This window comes from Apodemus sylvaticus, chromosome 2, assembly GCF_947179515.1.
Source record: "Apodemus sylvaticus chromosome 2, mApoSyl1.1, whole genome shotgun sequence".
Classification (NCBI taxonomy): domain Eukaryota; kingdom Metazoa; phylum Chordata; class Mammalia; order Rodentia; family Muridae; genus Apodemus; species Apodemus sylvaticus.
In genome coordinates, this window is record NC_067473.1 from 54,887,460 (window position 1) to 54,905,470 (window position 18,011).

At 38.4% G+C, this 18,011-nt stretch overlaps 1 protein-coding gene across 3 annotated transcripts in view; it reads right to left on the bottom strand.

Annotated features, from left to right (window-relative positions):
- Window positions 1-18,011, bottom strand: part of Copg2 (COPI coat complex subunit gamma 2) — a 125,355-nt gene that overhangs the window by 86,048 nt on the left and 21,296 nt on the right. For all 3 annotated transcript variants that reach the window (XM_052173391.1, XM_052173392.1, XM_052173393.1), the window contains exon 6: window positions 516-591. In XM_052173391.1, the coding sequence (XP_052029351.1) occupies window positions 516-591 (76 nt within the window). The remainder of the gene's footprint in view (window positions 1-515; window positions 592-18,011) is intronic.

Genomic DNA, 18,011 nt, shown 5'->3' on the forward strand with positions numbered 1-18,011 from the left:
AATCCCTCAGCATAGAATCATCTGGAAATAAGGTTCTTGTAAACTTTAACATGGAAACAGCTTTTTGTCCCAGAAGGGTAGTGGCAGATAAAAATGTGTAAACACATTGGGACCAACATTCAGATTAAAAAGAATTTGCTAAACTAACTAAAGTTTTAGTCTTAACTAAAATTTTAACACCAAAAAGAAAACTATAACAAAATAACAAGGTAGCAAAAATAAATTAAGCTGTTTACATTATTTCTTCTAGGATCTATATTTATAAAATTTCCAGTCTGATCTGGATCAGACTATAAAATGTAAGCCAGGTATGGTGATACATGCCTTTAATTCTAGCATTCAGGCAGCTGAGGCAGAAGTATTGTGAATTCAAGGCTGGCCTGAGCTATATAGCAAGTTAAAGATCCTGTCTCAAAAAAATTATAAACCTGGAGAAGATTGAGCCCTATAGAGATACATTTAAGCATAAATCCTCAGGTTTTCCTTTAGCAATGCGCTGAACAAAGAGAACTTACATCAGTGATTCTGCAGAGAGCCCTGATGGCTGGGCCTCGGTACACATCGTCCTTTCCAGTCATGTCCTTGGTCAGACTTAAGAAAGACACATTGATTAGCATGATTTGAATCAAAATGTTCTCTCCCTAGAGTCCACTTCTAGCCAATCCCCAATTGTCTTCATAATGACCTTACCGCCACTACTAGTTCAAAAACTACTTGTGGTGAATTCTTTAAGTGTGAGCCATAATAAATAAATAAAGTGGTGAACATAACCAAGTTTTTTGCTTTGTGGAAAGAACATACCAATAGAGTGAAAAAGAAAAACTAAACTGTATAAACAAATGAAAATATACATCATTTTAAATACATTTAATAAGCAATGGTGATGATGATGATGATAGCAATATTATAGAAAGCCGTAAGCTGAAATGTCCCCAAATCCTGAAAAGGTATCAGACTAGAAAAACTTTTATGTGAGATTAGCAAATAATAAGCTCATTCATTTCCTTGTACCTCCCTCCCAGGCACAGGGTCCAAGCCTGACAACCATCACGGACTTCTTTCTGGCAGTCTTAGCATTAGGCAGGCACAAGAGCTGAGCTAGATGATGCCACACCCGCCTTTTCAAAGGGTAATTAGCCTTTCATCCTCCCTCCCCAGGTCCTCTAGGAATCACACTACTCCCAAACGGGGGCTCACACTCCCTGCTTCTTCTGCCTTTCTCAGCTCCTCTCATAGAATCTAAACTGGCCACAACTGGCTCATTCTGTTAGGACAGCTAGAAAAAAAACCTATGAAAAATTGAGAGTTTAATGTTTGTCTCTCCTTACCTACCAAGCTTTCAATACCACTTAACTGGAAGTGGAGTTTTTTTGTTTTTGGGTTTTTTTTTTTTGCAAGATTTATTAAAACAATAACCCCTAGATTTTGACCTTTCCTGTTTTATTTACTAATAAAACAAGAATAATTTTAGATCCTTGGTCCCTTTTTTTTTTCAAAACAATATTCTATTTCTTACCAAGTAACTGTATTAGATAACTCTAAAAGCATGGTACTAAAGCATCTGATCCTGTCTAATGCTTTCCACTACATGAACTGTAATGCTTCATTTACGGGGTCAGGCTAGAACCCTTGACCACTGAGCCACTGTGCCACATCCTGAGCCTTGAGTTTATGACATACCTTAACTGCTAATGCAGTTTTCATTTTTTTTTTCTGTTTCTCAGTGTGGTTTTCTTTTTTAAAGAGGCATGAATGTTGACAAGTACCTTCTGGACATATAATCATGTGGATTTTGCTTTTAAATATTAACCCAAGGCACTACATGAGGAGAATTCTGTGTTTAAGGAACTGATAGGATGACCTTAGTTCAAAGCCTGGGAACCATACCCTGGAAGGAAACAACTTCAGAAAGCTGCCCTCTGACCTCTGTAAGTGTGCTATCACATGTATATGCCCATACATACATACATACATAATTTAAAAATTGATATGAAACTTCCTTATTGTGATAAATTTTATTTAAAATTTAAGATGCTTCTTTTAGAAAATGAAATACTATTCTGCAGATATGAAATATTATAATTTCATTGTATAGTCTAGGCTAGCTTTAAATTCACAATCTTCATTTCTCAGCCTCCCCAATGCTGGGACTGGAAATGTATACAATGTTCATGGCTACAATATGGTTTTTATAAAAGTTTTGAGTAAAAGTAGAGGTGGTAGCAAATCTCTTTAATCCTAGTACTTGGCAGATCTGAGTTTCAAGGCCAGCCTGATCTACAAAATGGATTCCAGGCCAGCCAACCAGGATTATACAGTGAGACCTTGTTTCATACAAATAAACAAATACCCCTTTAAGTAGAATTGATTTCTACAGTTAGGGTCCTTTTAAGTTTTCTGTCTCTTCTAGAGACAATTTTGTTAATTTATATTTTCATAGAAAGTCACTCTTATTTATTTATTACTTATTCACTTTACATCCCATTCATTGCCCCCCTCCCAGTCACCCCCTCCCACAATCCCTCACATATTGCCCTCCTCTTCTCCTCTGAGCAGGTGGGGCTCCCTGGGTATCCCCCCACCCATGTTTACTTTCAAACATGTCCCAAACTTATTTGCTCTAAAGTTTATAAAATATGCCCACAAGAATTGTTTTACTTCTTAAATATTTCTCATTATTTCTCCTTTGTTCTAATTTTGTGCAGTATTTCTTTTTCTGAATTACACTTATTTCAGCCTTTTAAAAATAGCTCTTTGGCTTGTAGTTAAGTATTATATTCTTATAGTGTCTGCTTTATCATTATTAATCTCTTTCTTCTGTTTATTTGCATTTCCCCCTAATTTTATAAGTAGAACACTTAGTTTATGGGGTGTCTTTATTTTCCTCACTGCAGTGGGCACTGCAGGTAGAACACTGAATACTATTGTGACCAGAGCCCTATCAATGCTCTCCCCTTCTGACTAGAGAACTGATCCAAGGTTCCTAAACTATAGGCAGAGTGCAGGCAGAACCTGGCAGACTTGAAGTTATTAATAGGCAACGCATAGGTCCATAGGTCTGGATTCCAAAGCTGCCTGTGAGCCTGGTGTGCAACCACAGAGCCAGTGCATGGTTCCTTGAGTACTCAGTAGGTGACTGAAGCAGCAGCGGCTGGACAAGTTCTGAGGTGTGACTATTTTTCTGAATGTCTTTTGATCCTATAGGATGTATGATTGATTCTCTGGACTTTCAAGAACATCCACAAACTAGATCCTATTGTCAACTATAGAAAATTTTCAACTACTATAAAACTTACAGGCTAATGATTATGAAATGTTTTGAGCATGGCTTTATTCACTTTTCTTTTACTTTCTAAATAAATTTACAGTCTGATATACTGTAATGAGAAAACATAATCTCCACTATATTTCCATTTTCTGAAATTAAATGTTTTCAGGGCCTAAATGCATGCAGAATGTTTTTCTTTCTATTTTTATTTGATATATTTTTTTATTTACATTTCAAATGATTTCCCCTTTTCTGGCCCCCCACTTCCCGAAAGTCCCATAAGCCCTCTTCCCTGCCCCTGTTCTCTCATCCACCCTTTCCCACTTCCCTGTTCTGGTTTTGCCATATACTGCTACACCGAGTCTTTCCAGAACCAGGCCACTCCTCCGTTCTTCCTGTACCTCATTTGATGTGTGGATTATGTTTTGGGTATTCCAATTTTCTAGGCTAATATCTACTTATTAGTGAGTGCATACCATGATTAATCTTTTGAGACTAGGTTACCTCACTTAGTATGATGTTCTCCAGCTCCATCCCTTTATCTAAGAATTTCATGAATTCATTGTTTCTAATACCTGAATAGTACTCCATTATGTATATATACCACATTTTTTGCATCCATTCTTCCACTGAGGGATACCTGGGTTCTTTCCAGCTTCTGGCTATTATAAATAGGGCTACTATGAACATAGTGGAGCACATATCCTTATTACCTGCTGGGGAATCCTCTGGGTTTATGCCCAGGAGTAGTATAGCAGGATCCTCTGGAAGTGATGTGCCCAGTTTTCTGAGGAACCGCCAGACTGATTTCCAGAGTGGTTGTACCAATTTGCAACCCCACCAGCAGTGGAAGAGTGTTCCTCTTTCTCCACATCCTCGCCAACACCTACAGTCTCCTGAATTTTTAATCTTAGCCATTCTGACTGGTGTAAGGTGAAATCTCAGGGCTGTTTTGATTTGCATTTCCCTAATGATTAATGATGTTGAGCATTTTTTAAGATGCTTCTCAGCCATCCGAAGTTCTTCAGGTGAAAATTCTTTGTTTAGCCCTGTACCCCATTTTTAATAGGGTTATTTGGCTTTCTGGGGTCTAACTTCTTGAGTTCTTTGTATATATTGGATATTAGCCCTCTATCTGATGTAGGGTTGGTGAAGATCTTTTCCCAATTTGTTGGTTGCCGATTTGTCATTTTGATGGTGTCCTTTGCCTTACAGAAACTTTGTAATTTTATAAGGTCCCATTTGTCAATTCTTGATCTTAGAGCATATGCTATTGGTGTTCTGTTCAGGAACTTTCCCCCTGTACCAACGTCCTCAAGGGTCTTTCCCAGTTTCTTTTCTATGAGCTTCATAGTGTCTGGCTTTATGTGGAGGTCCTTGATACATTTGGAGTACAAGAGGATAAGGATGGATCAATTCGCATTCTTCTGCATGCTGACCTCCAGTTGAAACAGCATCATTTGTTGAAAAGGCTATCTTTTTTCCACAGGATGTTTTCTGCTCCTTTGTCGAGGATCAAGTGGCCATAGAAATGTGTGTTCATTTCTGGATCTTCAATCCTATTCCATTGATCCGCTGTACCAATACCATGCAGTTTTTAACACTATTGATCTGTAATATTGCTTGAGGTTAGGGAGAATAGTTTTAGCTATCCTGGGTTTTTTGTTATTCCAGATGAATTTGAGAATTGCTCTTTCTATGAAGAACTGAGTTGGGATTTTGATGGGTATTACATTGAATCTGTGTATTGCTTTTTGCAAAATAGCCATTTTAACTATATTAATCCTGCCAATCCATGAGCATGGGAGATTTTTCCATTTTCTGAGGTCTTCTTACATTTCCTTCTTCAGAGTCTTGAAGGTCTTGTCATATAGATCTTTCACTTGTTTGGTCAGAGTCACACCAAGGTACTTTATACTGTTTGTAGCTATTGTGAAGGGTGTCATTTCCCTAATATCTTTCTCAGTCTGCTTATCCTTTGAGTACAGGAAGGCTACTAATTTGCTTGAGTTGATTTTATAACCTGCCACTCTGCTGAGGTTGCTTATCAGCTGTAGGAGTTCTCTAGTAGAGTTTTTTTGGGTCACTTAGGTAGACTATCATATCATCTGCAAATAGTGATAGTTTGACTTCTTCCTTTCCAATTTGTATCCCTTTGACCTCCTTATGTTGTCTAATTGCCTGAGCAAGTACCTCAAGTACAATATTGAAATGATAAGGAGAGAGGGGGCAGCCTTGTCTAGTCCCTGATTTTAGTGGGATTGCTTCAAGTTTCTCTCTCTTAGTTTGATGTTGGCTACCAGTTTGCTGTATATTGCTTTTACTATGTTTAGGTATGGACCTTGAATTACTGTTCTTTCGAAGGCTTTAAGCATGAAAGGATGCTGAATTTTATCAAATGCTTTTTCAGCATCCAATGAAATGATCATGTGGTTTTTTTTTTCTTTGAGTTTGTTTATGTAGTGGATTGCATTGATGGATTTCCGTATATTGAACCATCCCTGCATCCCTGGGATAAAGCCTACTTGATCATGGTGGATGATCGTTTTTATGTGTTCTTGGATTCGGTTGGCAAGAATTTTATTGAGTATTTTTGTATCGATATTCAGAAGGGAAATTGGTCTGAAGTTCTCTTTCTTTGTTGGATCTTTGTGTGGTTTTGGTATCAGCATAATTGTGGCTTCGTAGGAGTTGGGTAGTGTTCCTTCCATTTCTATTTTGTGGAATAGTTTGAGGAGTATTGGTGTTAGGTCTTCTTTGAAGGTCTGATAGAATTCTGCACTGAAACCATCTGGTCCTGTGCTTTTTTTGGTTGGAAGACTTCTATGGAAGGTTCTATGACCCCTTCTATTTCTTTAGGTATTATGGGAGTATTTAGATGATCTATTTGGTCCTGATTAAATTTGGTATTTGATATCTGTCTAGGAAATTGTCCATTTCCTCCAGATTCTCCAGTTGTGTTGAGTACAGGCTTTTGTAGTAGGATCTGATGATTTTTTTGAATTTCCTCAGTTTCTGTTGTTATATCCCCCTTTTCATTTCTAATTTTGTTAATTTGGATACTTTCTCTGTGCCCTTTGGTCAGTCTGACTAAGGGTTTATCTATCTTGTAGATTTTCTCAAAGAACCAGCTCCTGGTTTTATTGATTCTTTGTATGGTTCTCTTTGTTTCCACTTGATTGGTTTCAGCCCTAAGTTTGATGATTTCCTGTCTTCTACTCCTCCTGGGTGAATTAGCTTCTTTTTGTTCCAGAGCTTTCACGTGTGCCATTAAGCTGCTAGTAGTGTATGCTCTCTCCAGTTTCTTTTTGGAGGCATTCAGGGCTATGAGTTTTCCTCTTAGCACTGCTTTCATTGTGTCCCAAAGATTTGGGTATGTTGTGCCTTCATTTTCATTAAATTCTAAAAATTCTCTGATTTCTTTATTTCTTCTTTGGCCAAGGTGTCATTGAGTAGAGTATTGTTCAGCCTCCATGTGTATGTGGGCTTTCTGTTGTTTTTGTTGCTACTGAAGACCACTCTTACTCCATAGTGATCTGATAGGAGGCATGGGATTAGTTTGATCTTCTATTTTTTGAGGTCTGTCTCGTGACCAATTATATGGTCGATTTTGGAGAAGGTACCATGAGGTGCTGAGAAAAAGGTATATTCTTTTGCTTTAGGGTAAAATGTTCTATAAATATCAGTCAAATCCAATTGGTCCAAAACTTCAATTAGTTTTACTGTGTCCCTGTTTAGTTTCTGTTTTCCTGATCGGTCCATTGAGGATAGTGGAGTGTTGAAGTCACCCACAATTATTGTGTTAGGTGCAATGTGTGCTTTGAGCTTTAGTAAAGTTTCTTTTACGAATGAGGATGTCCTTGCATTTGGTGCATAGATGTTCAGAATTGAGAGTTCTTCTTGGTGGATTTTTCCTTTGACCAGCAAGAAGTGTCCTTGCATGTCTCATTTGATGACTTTAGGTTGAAAGTCAATTTTATCTGATATTAGAATGGCTACTCTGGCTCGATTCCTGAGACCATGAGCTTGTAAAATTGTCTTCCAGCCTTTTACTCTAAGGTAGTTTTTGTCTTTGACACTGAGGTGTGTTTCCTGTATGCAGCAAAATGTAGGGTCCTGTTTCCTTATCCAGTCTGTTAGTCTATGTCTTTTTATTGGGGAATTGAGTCCATTGATGTTAAGAGATATTAAGGAATAGTGATTATTACTTCCTGTCATTTTTGATGTTATTTTTATATTTGAGTGGTTATCTTCTTTTGGGTTCGATGATGGAAGGTTACGATCTTGCTTTTTCCAGGGTGTAGTTTCCCTCCTTGTATTGGAGTTTTCCTCCTATTATTCTTTGTAGGGCTGGGTTTGTGGAAAGATTGTGTAAATTTGGTTTTGTCACGGAATATCTTGGTTTCTCCATCTATGGTGATTGAGAGTTTTGCTGGGTATAGTAATGTTGGCTGACATTTGTGTTCTCTTAGAGTCTGCATGAGATCTGCCCAGGATCTTCTAGCTTTCATGGTCTCTGGTGAGAAGTCTGGTGTGATTCAGATAGGTCTTCTTTTATATGTTACTTGACCTTTGTCTCTTACTGCCTTTAATATTCTTTGTTTAGTACATTTGGGGTTTTGATTATTATGTGACGGGAAGTATTTCTACTCAGGTCCAGTCTGTTTGGAGTTCTGTAGGCTTCTTGTATATTCATGGGCATCTCTCTCTTTAGGTTAGGGAAGTTTTCTTCCATAATTTTGTTGAAGATATTTGCTGGCCCTTTCAGTTGTAAATCTTCACTCTCATCTATACCTATAATCCTTAGGTTTGGTCTTCTCATTGTGTCCTGGATTTCCTGGATGTTCTGGGATACAAGCTTTTTGCATTTTGCATTTTCTTTGACTGTTGAGTCAATGGTTTCTATGGTATCTTTGGCATCTGAGATTCTTTCTTCCATCTCTTGTATTCTGTTGTTGATATTTGCATCTATGACCCCTGATTTCTTCCCAAGGTTTTCTATCTCCAAAGTTGTCTCCCTTTGTGATTTCTTAGTTGTTTCTACTTCTGTTTTTAGATCCAGGATGGTTTTGCTCAGTTCCTTCATTTATTTGTTTGTGTTTTCCTTTAATTCTTTAAGAGATTTTTGTGTTTCCTCGTTCATGACTTCTGCCATTTGACTCACTTTCTCCTGCATTTCTTTAAGTTTTTTTTTTTTTGTGTGTGTTTCTTCTTTATTGGCTTCTATCTCTTGAGCCTTATTCTCCTGAATTTCTTTAAGTAATTTTTGTGTTTCCATTATACGGGTTTCTAGTTTATTCATGTTCCCCTGTATTTCTTTAAGAGATTCATTTATGTCCTTTTTGTGTTCCTCTAGCAGCATCATGACCAATGATTTTAAATCCAAATCTTGTTTTTCTGGTGTGCTGGGGTATCCAGGACTTGCTCATGTTGGAAAGTTTGGTTCAGACACTGCCATATTGCCTAGATTTCTGTTGGTATCGTTCCTATGTTTGCCTTTTGCCATCTTGTTATCTCTGGCGTTAGTTGGTCTTGTCTCTGGCTAGTGTTTGAGCCTCCTGTGAGGCTGTTATTTTCACACTGGATGGCTGGGTTCCCCCCCCCCCCCCCCCCCCCGTCACAGATTGCTGATGTTCTGCCCTCCTATTGGGTACCCTTGGAGCCCTAGTATGCCTTGCCCCAGATTGTCTCTGTGAACCAGGTGATGCCCTGTTTGCTCCTTCAGGGAGTGCTGATGGTGTATGCTGCGGGGACCTTTTCCGAGTGTTGATCACTCTGCTGGGCAGCCGATCTTCCAACCGGGTTGGTGCACACAAGGCTAGCCTAGCTGCTCAGGCCCTGAGTCCAGGCAAAAGCCTGGCAGGCTTAGGCCCGAGCAATGTTCGCCTCGGGCTATGACTGCTACCTGGTTCTGTCAGGTAGCCACAATGTCGCTGTGGGCGCGCCCCCTGAAAATCCTGGGACAGTCTGCTGGGCTGACAACCTCCTGGCTGGGTTGGCACACAGATGGCCCACGGGGGAGAGCCCAGGGCCTCGGTGGAGTCCAACGCCTGTTGGGCTTAGGACACCCCCCCACTCTGTGACGTCGGCCTTGGGTTATGACTGTTAGCTGGCTTTGCCTGCTAGAACTCTCTGGCGTCCTGTAGCCAAAATGGCGGGGCAAGTACTTTTTGTAAGTCCCAGGACAGACTGTCAGGCAAACGAACTCCTGGCTGGGTTAGCACACGATGGCCCCCCAAACAGCCCAGGGCCTGAGTGCAGGCCAACGCCTGTCGGGCTTAGACCCGTGCGATGCCCTCGGACTAAGATGTGTACCTCGGGCTGTCAGTTCTCTCTGGCGTCCGAGAGCCAAGATGGTGGAGAGCCTCTCGTAACTGACTGGCGGGAGGCAGAGTTCTGATGTGGCTTCAGTGCTGTGAAAAGCGCTGTAACTCTGCCGCCCCTTGCAGCCCGCTGGCCAGCGATGGTCAGTGGTAGCAGGGTCAGTGGTAGCAGGCGCAGGGCCTGCCAGGACAGGACCCTGTCGCCTTTGTTCCACTGGTGGTGGCCCTTCCACTGGATGAGCTGCTGCTGCCACTCACAGATGTTTTAAAATAATTCCACAAGCACATGTAAAGGTGACTTTTATATTGTAAAGGTATAGTTTTTAATAAATATTAATCATAATAAAATATACTATTCAAAATCTGTGTATGTTTAAATCTTCTTTTTATAATGAGACTGATAATACTCGCTTCTATTTGCATTTATTTTGTTTTGACCTTTTGATTGAGTACATAATTCACTACCATTCTGTCCTCATTTTTTTTTAATTTATTTTCTAAATTCTTTGTTTACATTCCAAATGCTTTTCCCTTTCCCGGTTCCCCCCTCCCCATATGTCCCATAGGCCCTCTTCTCTCTACCCATTCTCCAATCACCCCCCTCTCTGTCCTGGTACTCCCCTACAATGCTGGATCAAGCCTATCCAGGATCAGGGCCCTCTCCTTACTTCTTCATGGGAGTCATCTGATATGTAACTGTGTCTTGGGTATTCAGGGCTTCTGGGCTAATTAATATCCACTTATCAGTGAATGCATTCCATGTATATTCTTTTGTGATTGGGTTACCTCACTTAGGATGATATTTTCCATTTTCAACCATTTGCTTAAAAATTTCATGAATTCATTGTTTTTAATTGCTGAATAGTATTCCATTGTGTAAATATACCACATTTTCTGTATCTATTCCTCCATTGAGGAACATCTGGGTTCTTTCTAGCTTCTGGCTATTGTAAATAAGGCTGCTATGAACATAGTGGAGCATGTGTTCTTATTGTATGCAGGGGAATCCTCTGGGTATATGCCCAGGAGTGTATAGCCGGGTCCTCCGGAAGTGTCATGCCCAGTTTTCTGAGGAATCGCCAGACTGATTTCCAGAGTAAGAAACTGGGTAAGACTCTTGAGGACATGGGCACAGGGGGAAAGTTCCTGAATAGAACACTAATAGCTTATGCTCTAAGATCAAGAATTGACAAATGAGACCTCATAAAATTACAAAGTTTCTGTAAGGCAAAGGACACTATCAAAAGGACAAAACGGCAACCAACAAATTGGGAAAAAATCTTCACCAACCCTACATCAGATAGAGGGCTAATATCCAATATATACAAAGAACTCAAGAAGTTAGACCCCAAGGAACCAAATAACCCTATTAAAAAATGGGATACAGAGCTAAACAAAGAATTTTTGCCTGAAGAAATTCGGATGGCCGAGAAGCACCTTAAGAAATGCTCAACATCATTAGTCATTAGGGAAATGCAAATCAAAACAACCCTGAGATTTCACCTCACACCAGTCAGAATGGCTAAGGTTAAAAACTCAGGAGACAGCAGGTGTTGGCGGGGATGTGGGGAAAGAGGAACAGTTCTCCACTGCTGGTGGGAGTGTAAGATGTCCTCATTTTTAATGATCAAAAAGTACTTCTTTTGTCTCATTCAAAACTTTGTTTTGCACAGAAACCAGTTTCCTAGTATAACAGCCTGGCCTAAGCTCTTTCAGTGCTGACTTATGTGTTTTTGTGTATTCTTCTAATTTTAGGTTTGATTTTGTATTTTTCCTATATCACAATATCTAGCACAGTTTGTTGGGCTCTTTTTGTCCATTACTTCTGTGGTTGAAGTGTTTTGAGATATATTCTTCTATATAGCCCAAGATGATCTTGAATCTGCAAATCCTCTTGCCTACACTTCCGAAGTGCTAAGATTACCAATGTGCACCACAACACCTGACTGTATGCTCTCTCTAATCTGTACTTTTTTTTAACAGACTACATTTAGAGTTATGGAAACATATATGTTTCCAATAATTTTGTGTAGCAACTTTATTTTTGAATATTTTCTTTGTTCCTTTTAATTCAATGTTCTCCAAAATATTATTTTTTTTTGAGTGACTGGGATGTTTTATATCATTGACTATAGTAACTGTAGGTTCTGTATGGTTACTAAGCACTTGTAGCACAAAGGTGGAACTAAGGAACTGAGTCTAAACTTTACCTCAGTCAATGTCACCATAACATTAGTGGCTTAGATAAGCTACTCCCTCTCTTACCAAACAGAGCTGCTAAGCGTTGTGCTTTTTGAAATGTGGAAGATTTCTATTTTAACTTCAGTGTTTTTTGTGGTTGCCATACTATTTTAGATTAAAAAAATTAACTAATGAAACTTAAAAAAATTAATGTGCATATATCTCCTGACTGCCTGCCCATCTCTCAATTTTTGTATCATATTTTTGCATTATCATGAAAAATATTTATAACTATATATAATATTTATATTCAATTTTTAACAATAATTCCTAGAGTGGTTTATATTTACTTTTATAAACTCAATGTTCACTGCTAATTCATTTTCTACAACATATTATAGAATTCACTCTTAACTTTAAGATTACTGTAATTTAAACTTTTAATTATAAGAAAAGTTCATTGATGTTATTATTCCTAAGACCTTTCAAGTTTTAAAGCCTAAGTACTGTCCCTGCATTTGAAAAACAACTTACTTAACAATCTGTAAACTGTTCTTGGATCTCCTCATTCTTTTTCTTATATCTTTGCAGACACTGCCCCCACTGTTTTCTGACACTTCAAACCATCATGAATGGTTAAAACCAGACTTGGTCAAGTGGTCAGTCTCTGGAGTTAGCATCTGTTTCTGTCACCTGAGTCTGTCCCCACCCCTGCCCCCCATATTTACTATATAGCATAGTCCTGGAACTTGCTGTATTGCCCAAGCTGACTTGGAATTTATAATCCTCCTCTTTCAGTTTACCAAGTGCTAGGATTGCATTTTCAGGCACACACTACCACACCTATGTTTAACACTAAGCTAAACAACGTTAACAAAGTTTAACACTATATAATGTTAACAAAGTGTTTAACGCACTCTTTGTTTTCTTTGCTATATAACGTTAACAAAGTGTTTAACGCTTTGTTTCTTTCTCAACAATATGATCTATCCAAGATGCATTTTAGCATTGGTAATTCTGTTACAAATTTTGTTTGAATGAACTATGATATTTTAAGTTGTAAATTTCTTTCTTCATAAACCAAGAAAATTTTCATGTATTTTATCACTGAATATTTTCTTTCTAAACTGAGGTTACCTCAGCCAAATTAAAGGTCTGACCTTTCACTTCTGTTAAATTACTTTAATCTTTAATTTTGTTATACAATAAGTGTTTATTATATAGCAAGTACTATTCTAGAGACTTAGATATGATAATGAGCAAAAGACAAAGATTCATGCTGTCAACCAGCATATATTCTAACAAGGACAATCTAAGAAATATTTTAGGCACTGCAGGCTGTTGAGACCTCCTCAGAGCTACTCAGTTCTACTACAATAACACAAAAATATCAAAGCAGAACACACACAAGCGGTGGGGCAGGGGGTGGCTAAAGCTTAAACAAAGTTTATATGGTTGTTTAGCACTATTAACTCCTTTTTAAAAAATACATTTCTTTACATTAGAGAATGAGTGCTGCCTGACCCTCTGCCCACCCCACCACTTTGGGAGCACACTAGTCTTCACCAGGAGAAACGATGCCCAGAAACTTATCCAGACTATATTGTGACAATTTATTTTTAAAAAGATTTATTTATTTTACATATATTTATGTATATGAGCACACTGTAGCTCTCTTCAGACACACCCGAAGAGGGCATCAGATCCCATCACAGTTGTTAGTCACCATGTGATTGTCGGGAATTGAACTCAGGACCACTGGAAGAGCAATCGGTGTTCTAAACCACTGAGCCATTTCTCCAGTCTCTGTTTTGACAATTTAAATGATGACATCTAGGCTTTCTGAGCTAGAGTTGACACAATGGGTTTCAGTCTTTGGAAGATATCGTAAGAGGGAGAATGTATTTTACACGTAGGGCAGATGTGAACTTGGGAGAACTAGAGGGAAGACTGATCAGCTAAATGCCAAATTTCAAATATATTCAGGTATTATTTATTCTCTAGAACTATAAACTTATTTTATGTGGCAAAGCTCTTTGTAGATGTGATTTTATTAAAGACTTTAAGATGGGATGCTGCCAGAATAGCGGGGTGGGCTGTAACACAATCACAAGAATACTTATCAGAGTGAAACAGGAGACTGATGCAGGATGTAGAAGATGTGACAATGAAGTATGAGGCAAGAAGATGAAGGCTGCCTCCAGAAGCTGGGGAAGGCAGGCAAGCTTCCTAGAGGGGCCAGAAAGAGCTAGCTCTGGGCACACTTCTGACTCCAGCCCAGTAAAATTGCTTTTCAGAGATGTTTTGTGTGTGTTAGAATATGATGTGTGTTTGTATATGATATGTGTACATACATACATTCATGTGTGTAAGTGTGGTCACATGCATACTACAGCAAGCATGTGGACTTCAGAGGAAAACCTGAGCTATTATTGGTCTTTGCCTTTCACCTTGTTTGAAGTCCCTTGTTGTTTTAGTGCTCCATATGCCAGACTAACTAGCCCATGGGGTTTCCAGGAATTCTCTTGTCTCTGTTTCATTTCACTATATATAGGGAGGCACTGGGGTTACAGATGCTAATCTATCACATAGATTCTAGGGATTAAAACTCAGGTCTACATATTTGTATAGCAAACTCTTCTTACCCTGATTTGTAAAAAGAGCAATCTGTGCTGTTTTTAAGCCACCAAGTTTGCTGTTCTAAGCAGGTTTGTAGTAATTTGCTACAGCATCATTATGAAACAGTCTTGGCGTTGTTGTTGTTGTTGTTATGAAAAGGATCAATTAGGAAATGTTTTAGAATTTTGTAGTCTATACATCTCCTCAGTGCTACTCAAATCTTTCATAGCCTAAAAGCAGTCATATACAATACATTAAAATGGGTATAGCTATATTAAAATAAAATTTTATTTTAAAAGATTAAGCAATGGATTTAGCCATAGCCCACAGTTCCCTAAGCCTTGCTTTATAACTGTCTTAGCTCCTCTGTGTGTAGAAAAGGTCCACTCCAAAGGCTGATATGGAACATGCTGGAAGAACTGAAGCACAAAAGACAGCAGGTTAGCAGGCAGATTACTATAAAGAGATGTCCCAGCTTGCAACTATTTAATGAGCAATTTTATGGTTGAGATATGAAGTGTTATCCCAAAGGGCTCATGTGTTAAAGACTTGGTGGCCAGCTAATGGACTTTTGTGATCTGATGGACTTACATGATACCATCATGGAGAGGGGTTGGAAATCTTAGTAAGGAGCACCTGGCTGGAAGAGGTAGTTCCCTGGGTATGCTTTAGAGAGCATGTTATGTTCCACGCTTTTTTTCCTGCTGCTGTTTGTCTCCTGTTCCTTCCAATGGTCCACTGCACTAGCAGCTCCAGAATGATAATCTGCTTTACCAGGATGAGACCAAAACAGGGGAGCCAAGTGACTCTGCCTGAAGTCTCTGGAACAGTGAACCAAAGGCTATCTTCCTCCATTCTTTTAATCAGGCATGGCCACACAGATGTTAAAAACTGACTAACAAAGCAATCTTCTAAGAAGCCTTATGCAATACATCCCAGACCCTCTGGGATGTATTAAGCCTTAAGCAATTTTCCCACATTTCTGGGACATACAGATGTGAGTTGTATATAATCCCACTGGATGGGAAACAAAATACATTAGCCAGAAATAAGGCAATATAAATTAAGTGAGCTGAATCCTGCACACAATTGCTCACTAAACCACAGCTAAAATCAAAAGCCTGAAACTATGTCACGTGGCTCAAAAGAAGCATCTAATATAGGATGTATATACATCCTTCAGTCTACATATATCTATTAATTCTAATCTACTATTGAAGCTTCAGGATGGTAACCACCCACTATTTCAACCAAAGCCTGGACACAGAAAAGTGAGCAAAACACAATATGAAATCCTTGTCTATAACTCATTCTAAGGCTGTAACTGATGTCCATCATTTCTTTCCTATGCTATTTATTCTATTCTTCCCCTGATCTTCAGTATATACTTCATCCAGTCCTGTTCTCTCTCCAGGATGTGACTCAAACCTATATTCCACAGGATATGACCTCTTTGTTGCATACACCCTGGTTGGACTATTCCCAAATGCCACTGCCATAGGCATAAAAGCACCACAATGTGCTCAAGAGAATAACACAAATCTGAAAGACAATGGTATTTGCTGCCACTACACAGAATCAAGATCAGTTCATTAACCTCTATTAAGTGGACTAGCCTACTTTTCCTTCACTAATATGGCCCAGCAGTCTGTCCCAGGTCTTCACAGCTATGGGAGTGTGGGGTGCCCCTGGTAGTCAACTTCTTATTCAGGGATATATAAAAGAGAAGTGGGGGGGGGGGCGTATTTCTGTGCTAGGGACAATCAACAGTCAACAGAAACCAAAAGCCAGTTAGTTAAATGTTTCTGCCTTTTATCCCTCAATTAACGTGGATCTCTTGCCTACATCACAAATGGGAAGAGAGTGCCACCTCAGTCTATTTCTGGTGATATGAAGAAATACTTTAGATTGAGTTAATTTGTAATGAATAGAAACTCATTTGCTTACAGTATAGAGGATGGGAAGTCCAATATCAGGTACTAATAAATTTAATGAGTGGTGAGAACCTGGTCTTTAAAAATGAATGGTCAAAAGGCCTGAAGAGAAAGAGGCAGCGTGACAAAGCTTCTTTTCGAACAGCATTGGTCTCTTAGGTAAGCTAATTAATATCACCTAGAATCTATTTTCTCCATATCCCTGCACTGGAACTGAAACAACATCATACAGATGCCATCATACCCTGCTTCCTAGTGCAGTGCTTCTCAGCCTTCCTAATACTGCGACCCTTTAATAAGTTCTTCATGTTGTGGTGACCCCAACCATAACATAATTTCACTGCTACTTCATAACTGTAATTTTGCTATTATGTTATGAATCATAATGTAAATATCTGACATGCAGAATATTGAAAGGGGTTATGATCCACAGATTGAGAAGTGCTGCACTAGAGGAACATTCTTTAACATAACTGGGAACCATCTCTGATTTAATACCCTCAGTAGGCATCCCACCACTCCCTGGGCTGCCTGACCCTCATCAAAATAAATTATGACAACCATTAGATCTCATATTCATATCTATATTCACACTGCTTTGCTCCAAAAAGATGGCAATGTTGTACAGTATATACTATTTTTCTTCAATGCAGACAGAGGTCAAACCCTTGGCCTGTTTTATATTTCAGTGTTTTTAGTTACTTCCAATATCCTATTCCTTTATATAGATCCACATTTTCATTACTTTATTCTGACTGAAAAAATTTTTGTATTTATATGTTAATATACTAAAAGTGAATTACTTCAGCTTATGTGTATCTGAAATTGCCTTTATAGCACTTTAATGAAATGTGTATTTGCATATGTGTGGTGTGGTATGTGCGTGTGTGTGTGTGTGTGTGTGTGTATGTGTGTGTGATATTGGGAGGCTATACAGAAGTGAAGATTCATGTATGTTACAGTGAATCTGTGGAGATCAGAACAAAGTTAATGTGCTTTGGCAGTGCCTATCCATGTTGTATGATGTGGCTTTACTAAAATCTTGGTTCTGAGCATAAAATACATGCCCTTGCACAACGCAGATCATTGGTGTCAACACAGCTGCCTCAAACACTCAGATTCAAAAGTACTGTGGATTATGAACTGCAGTGCTTTTCCTATTTAGAAATAAAATTTCTGCCTTTATAAAAACAAAATTTATGGAAAAGCTCAAATTTTGATATTTTCCTAACATAATTTTATAACATCTTAGTATTAAATTATTGTATCTTTGACTTATTTTAAATTAGAATATTTGATTCCACTCTGAGATGTTGATTTGAATTTCACAAATACTGTTAACTGAATTTCAGATTGAAATTAGAATGTCCAAAATGGCTCTAAACATACATTCTATAGTACACATTTGTGCAAAGCAGCATTCTCAGAACTGACAATTATAAAGTAAAACTATTAATCAAGTCTAAAAATCATTGAAGATGTTCCACATCCTATTGTATCAAATATTCAGCTAAAATTGAATTCTTTACATAAAAGAATATCAATAGCATAAATATTTGCTCATTTTTAACAAATGGTAAAACTAATATGTATATCGAAGTTGCTGTATATTTCTTTATTATTACCAGTAAAGCTTTTATTACTCCTATTTTAATGCCCAGAGTTATACATTTTAATTAGATGTAA